The 7,500-nt window shown below is 21.0% G+C and overlaps 1 protein-coding gene across 1 annotated transcript; it reads right to left on the reverse strand.

Moving 5' to 3' along the window:
• Positions 1-1,125: 1,125 nt before the first annotated feature.
• On the reverse strand, positions 1,126-5,919 carry PF3D7_1007700 (AP2 domain transcription factor AP2-I; the record flags this gene model as incomplete). Its single annotated transcript, XM_001347324.1, has 1 exon — positions 1,126-5,919. One exon carries the CDS (start codon positions 5,917-5,919, stop codon positions 1,126-1,128), a length of 4,794 nt encoding a protein of 1,597 aa, XP_001347360.1.
• Positions 5,920-7,500: the final 1,581 nt, after the last annotated feature.

Raw genomic sequence — 7,500 nt, forward strand, 5'->3', positions numbered from 1 at the left:
ATAAAAAAAAAAGAAATATATATAAATATATATATATATATATAATATATATAAGATTATATACAAACGTTATACGTATTCGGTAATATTAATAAAATAAAAAAATAAATAAAAATATAAAATAAATAATAAAATAAACTAATGACAGCATAAAATAAAAAAATGTCTAAAAAAAAAAAAAAAAAAGAGAAAAAATTTTTTTTTTTTTTGTGAATATTTTTTTAATTTTTTTAAATATTCTTTGTTTAGTATTTTTTCTTTTCTTTTCCTTTTTTTTTTATTTTGCTATTTTTTTTGTTAATAATATGTTATATTATTATTTTTTATTACATATATATTATATATATATATATATATATATATATTTATATATATGTGTACATATAGAAACATAAAAATATTATATATATATATAATTAAAAAAAATGAAAACATGAAAAATAATTGGTAACATACATATATATATGTATATATCTACATTCATTCAAATAAAATGGAAAACAAAAAAAATATATTTGTCTTCCATTAATTTTATTATTATTATTATTTTAATGCTATATTTCATATACTGATTGGAATATAATGTATCTATATATATATATATATATATATATTTATATATAATATTCATATAACATGAATTTATAAAATATACAAATTAGTGTATAATAATATTTCTTTAATTTGTTTGGAATATATATACAAAATATAAGAAGTATTATTAATTGGGTATATACTATTATATATATATATATATATATATATGTATAAAATGATTTTTATTTATTTATTTATTTTTTTATAATTTCAGACGATATACCACTATAAATATATATTTTAATTATTATTTTAATTCTTAATATATAATCATCACATAACATAAATATCATACATATTATATCTATCTTGTTTTTTATTTTTTATAAAATATTATAAAAAATATATAACAACCATTAAGCTGCAAATATATAAAAAAAAACATTATATATTTATATATATATATATATATATATTGTATATATTTATGAATTTTTTAATATTATATTAAATATTGATTTGTATCACATAAAAATATTATATATATTATATTCCACAAACATATATATTTTAATAGATTTAAATATATTATAAATGTTCTGTTTGAATTTCTGAATTTACATTCATAAAATAAAGAGAGGAATCATTTTGTTCATTAGTAGTAGTGTTTGAATTTTCATTATTAAAACCATTATAATTACTATTTAAATTTTTAGTATATACATTATTTGAATAACTATTATTACTGCTGTCTACATTTGAATTGTTATCAGCTGTTCCTTGTTCATTTATCATCATATTAACATAATTCCTTTTTTCTATAGGGGGTTGAATAATAGTATCTAATGCTGTTTCATCATTTTCTTCATTACTATTCATAAGTATAGTACTTTGACCGTTTAATGTACAATTCTCTTTATTATTTGTAGACATCATATCTTCTGTGTTATTTATTATATGTTCATCATTATTATTATTTAAAATATTTTTCTCAACTCTAAGATTCATTTCTACAATATTATTAGGATTATCATCATCTATGGGATTGTCATTATTTTTCATATTATCCATATTTGTATAATTTATATTACTCTTTATATAATTCTCATCATTATTTAATACATTAACTACAGTTGTTGAACCGCTCTGCATATTATTCTTATCAACGTGTTTCCCAGCCGTATGAATAAAATTAAGTCGACCTTCATCCATAAGTCCATTATTATTTATAGATTCATTGCTCCCATATATACCACGATTGTTGGTTGGATTATTATGCTCATTCATAAAAACGTTCAAATTGTTATTATTATTGTTATTATTGTTACTGTTATTATTATTATTATTATTGTTGTTATTATTATTATTATTATTATTGTTATGGTTATTATTCATGTTTCCTAAATCGTCCTCTACATCATTATTTATACAATTTACCACATTTTTCTTATGAATCATACTCTCGTTATTTCCTACAACACTATTACCATCATTTAAAATATTATTATTATTGTTGTTATAGGTATTCATATTATCATTATTATGCACATTATTTATATTAACCATAACACCACCACCACTACTACTATTATTATTATTATTATTATTGTAATTATTTATGATATTCAATTTTGTATTACCATTCGATCCGTTAGACATCACCAACCTATTTAATAACGAATTTGCATTATTACTATTATTATTACAACTATTTATATTAGTTGCTGTTGTTGTTGTTATTATACTATCATTATTTATACTATCTTCCTTCTCAAGTGTCATCATATTTTCATGATCGTTATTCTCTATATTATCATTATCATCCATATCTATCTCACCACCATTATTATTCATAACACAACTTGTCATATTATTCAATCCATTATTTCCACTTCCTGGATAATTATTACTATAATTATTATTCACATTATTATCCATATTGCTATTCACCATATTATTTAGCATATTCATATTCCCAAGCATATTAGTACCATTGCTATTATTTCCATTAAACATATTTGCGTTCATATGACCAGCTACTTGGCTATTTATATGGCTATTCACCTGATTTTTCATCTGATTATTCATCTGGTTTGTCATTTGATTTGTCATCTGATTATTCACCTGGTTTGTCATTTGATTTGTCATCTGATTTGTCATCTGGTTTGTCATCTGGTTTGTCATCTGGTTTGTCATCTGGTTTGTCATCTGGTTTGTCATCTGGTTTGTCATCTGGTTTGTCATCTGATTATTCAACTGAGTCTTCATGAGTCCATTAGTTCCAAATCCATCGTGGAATCCCAAGTTAATCATATTGTTCTGATTATTTATTAAATTATTAACATCCACATTAAATATATTTACCAATTCCTCATCTGTAAATGGAACTGCCTTATATGCACATTTTACAGTATGAACTGCCAAACTATGAGCCTTATTGAAACCCCATTTTTTCAATAAATACTTAGAAATTTTGGGTTCTTTCGAATTTTCATTTTCTAAATATTTAGCAAACCAAGAATAAGAATAAGGATCAAAACGAACCCCTTCAACTGGTGTTAATGCACTAGCTCGAGCTGTCAAACTCTCCATTCTTCTTCCTCGTGGTGCTCTTGTCCTTTTCGTAGGTGAAAACTCATTTTCGCTATCTTGACCTGCATCACTATTAAGTAATTTATTTGTTTGATGTACACTTTGACCACTTATACCTGCACCAGCATAATTTTGCATGCGTGACATACGTAAATTTCCATTCATTCCACCCCCCTTCTCTTTCATATGTTGATGTATATTACTATCATCATTATCTATTGAATTTTGATCTATCATCATTTCTAATGCATTTTCAGAATTAAGTGTTAATAAATTTCTCATACGTTTGGTTCGATTTTCTGTAGTTGTCGCACCAGCTTGTTCTGCTTCTAATCTACATTGAATAGCTAGTTCCTTAGCTTTTTCAAAACCTAACTTTTTAATAGGAAATCTTCTCATCTGGAAATTTTTTCCAATAGACCAATAAGCTAGCCATGAACCCTTTCTATCATTGTATGAAACACCCTTCATAGGCCTAGAACAATCTTTATCATATGCTTCCATACATTCTAATAATTCCATGTTATCATTATTATTTCTACATAATGTTTGTTCCATATCATCTAATAACATTTGTGATTCTTCACTTAGTTTTCTTTTTGGTGGTCTACCTCTACCTCTTTTAACTCCTTTAATTTCAACTTTCACTGTTTCTTTTCTATGTATAACATCATTTCCAATATTGTTATTATTATTATTATTATTACTATTACTATTATTATTATTATTATTATTATTATTATTAATATTATTATTTATATACATATTATTATTATTGTTATTATAATTGTGATTCATGTTATGACTCATATTATGACCTAGGTGGTTAGGGTTGATGTTAAGATTCATATTATGCATATGATGATTATTATGATGTATATTACTATTATTATTTTGATGATGGTGTTGGTTATTATTATTATTATTATTATTATTATTATGATTCATGTGCATGTTGTTAAAATTTTCTTCCATTTCACTTCGTAACAAATCATTTGTTATAGCTGCATCTACCGCTTTTCTACTACCATGTACATGGAACATAGGTTTACATCGAGCACCAGCTTTTTCGGCTTCCTGTCTTGCTTTAACAGCCAAAATACGAGCTTGTTCAAATCCATATTGCTTAACAGAAAAATATCTTCTTATTTCTCTGGTATTATCATTCCAAGCAGCTAGCCACTGTTGTTTTTTCGGATTGAAACGGACTCCTGGTATTCTTGGTAAATATTCTGGATGTCCTTCTGTCGTGGATTTGGTCCATGTAGTAGTACCTACATCACCTTTCTTAATTCTTTCAGATTTTATAAGATGGTTTCTATTGATGAGTGTACTATTATTATTCATATTATTATGTATTAAATGAGAAAGATTATTAATATTATTATTATTATTGTTGTTGTTGTTGTTATTATTATTTGCGTCAATATTATTATTATCCATGTTATTTATTAAATAATTATTATTATTATTGATAATATTATTATCATTATTATTTATCATATTGTTATGATCAATAAGTTGTTTGAGATGTTGGTTTTGATGTTTGTGATGATGCACATTTGCGTGATGTTGATTTGTATGATGTTCATTATTGTGAAGTTGATTTGTATTTTCGTCCATATCTGAATCGTATAATGCTTTATCTTTCAAATATTCTTCCTGATAATCGTATTCATCACAATCTTTATTATTACTAATATTATTACTAATATTATTATTATTATTATTATTGTTGTTGCTGTTGTTGTTATTATTGTTGTTGTTATATTTCACCATTCCATTATCATCTTCCAAATGATTTTTGTTCATACCCTTAGATGATTTCATTTCATATTTTTTTAAATAAGAAAGGACACTTTCAAATTCAGCATTACTTAGAGTTTCGTTTTTTAAATTTATCATGTATTTTAAAGAATTCGGTGTTTCTTCTGTTAATTTGGTTCTCATCAAACAATCATAATAATCATCTACAACATTATCTTGATCAGAATATAGATAATTCATAGCATTGTTTGCATTACTCAAATGAGAATTACCTTTTATGTTACTATGAGAAGTAGTAGGATTTGCATTTGCATTTGCATGATTAGTAATATTATTATAATTACCATTTGCATTATTTGATAAATTAACATGTGTAAAATTATTTATTCCAAGAAATTTTTTATCGCTCATAATTTCATCATATTCATTATTTATATCATAATAATTTAAATAATTATTATTATTATTATTGTTATTATTATTATTGTTATTATTATTATTATTATTATTGTTATTATTATTATTATTACTATTATTATTATTATTATTATTATTATTATTATTGTTAGCGTTTTGTTGTGAATCAGCTGCTCTTAATATATTTAATTGCTGCTTTAAATAATCGCACACAGATATGTTCCATGTTGAGGGTAATTTATTATAACTTAGGCATGGACCAAAAACAGCTATATAATTATGTAAATCCACAACCGTTACAGCACTTCTTAGTCTATTTAAATGATATAAAAATGATGTCTTTTCATCGGTTGTACTACAATCTGAACACATATCTTTTAATATTACAATCAATTGTTGTTTACATATCTCAACAAGTGATGGTACATCTAATTTTTCTTGATCCGTATAATGTAAACGAAGACTTTCTATATCATCTTTCTTTTCGTAAATTAAATCTTGATCATCATGATTCATATGTGACATACCTATCATCATTTCCTTATTATTATCTTTGCTATTTTCATTCTTTATATTAATGTCTCTTTCATTTACCAAAGTTTCCATATTGATAATTTTATATATACATACATAAATAAATACATATATATAAATATATAATATACATACGTATATTATAATAATATGTGGGTGTACATATACACATATATATATATATAAATATATATATATTATATTATCAATATGAAAATATAAACATATGTATAATATATATTATATATACACCCACCCCTCAATATTTTTTTAATTATTATATATTTTATATAGTGTAACTTTAATTTAACTATTAATTTTGGAATGAAGAATTAATAAAATGAAATAATTAAAAAATTATATAATAATAAAAAAAAAAAAATAATAATAATATGATAACACTATAGTAAATTCTTCTTTTTTTTTTTTTTTTTTTTTTTTTTTTTCTCTTTTTATCTTTTCCTATTTATCTTATTTTTTTAATATTATTTTCCTATATTTCCTTTTTTTTTTTTTTTGTTTTTTTTTTTCCTTTCATATATTGTTCTTTCTTTTTCTTCTTATGTGCACATCAATTATGCTTCTTTACAAAAAAAAAAAAAAAAAAAAATGGAAAACAGGAAAATTTGTATAAATATATATATATATATATATATATATATATATATATTATTAAGCCAAAAAAAAAAAAAAAAAAAAAAAAAGAATAAATAAAATATATAATATAATATAAAAAAAAATTAAAAGTACAATTACATATATATAAATATATATTTTTGATAATTTTGTTATATATAAGTATATATACTTGGTTGTTCAAAATAATTTTTTTTTTTTTATACTTTATCAAAGCTGAAATAGATTTTATATTATATAATAAAATACAGGTTCAATGAAAAAAATATATACAAATTCATCATTATATAATACTTTTATCAAACTGCTTTCTTTTTTCCCTTTTTTTTATTTTTTTATTTTTTTTGTTTTTTTTTTCTTATTTTTATTTTTTTTTTTTATGTGTTCTTAATATATATATATATATATATAATTATATATGTATGTATTTCATTATATATATATAATATATATGTATGTAATGTAATTATAACATTATTGGTTTGTTATTATTATATATGTATAAATATATATATAATAAGTAAGTAATTAATTCACATATAAATATTATAATATAAATAAATAAATAAATGTATTATATATATATATATATATATATATATATATATATATATATGTAACATATGTATATAGTATAATATGATTTTTAATAGGAAAGCTTGTGTATGAAAAAATTTTATAATAGTAATATTATGAAGATCATATATATATTATACATATGGAAAAAAATTAAAATACTTTTTACATTTATATATATATGTATACAAAACTTAATATGAAAAACTATATAAATATATAGCAATAGTTTTTTTTTTTTTTTTTTTTTTTTTATATACTTTATTATATATATTCTTACATCATATTATTATATATAAATATATATTATATTTATAAATACTTTTGTCCCCGTATGAATTTTTTTTTTTTTCCTTCATTGCATTTTTTATAAATCAATATATATATAATATATATATATATATATATATGTATATATCATTTTTTATTTTATTTTAATAT

Source organism: Plasmodium falciparum (assembly GCF_000002765.6).
Source record: "Plasmodium falciparum 3D7 genome assembly, chromosome: 10".
NCBI lineage: Eukaryota > Apicomplexa > Aconoidasida > Haemosporida > Plasmodiidae > Plasmodium > Plasmodium falciparum.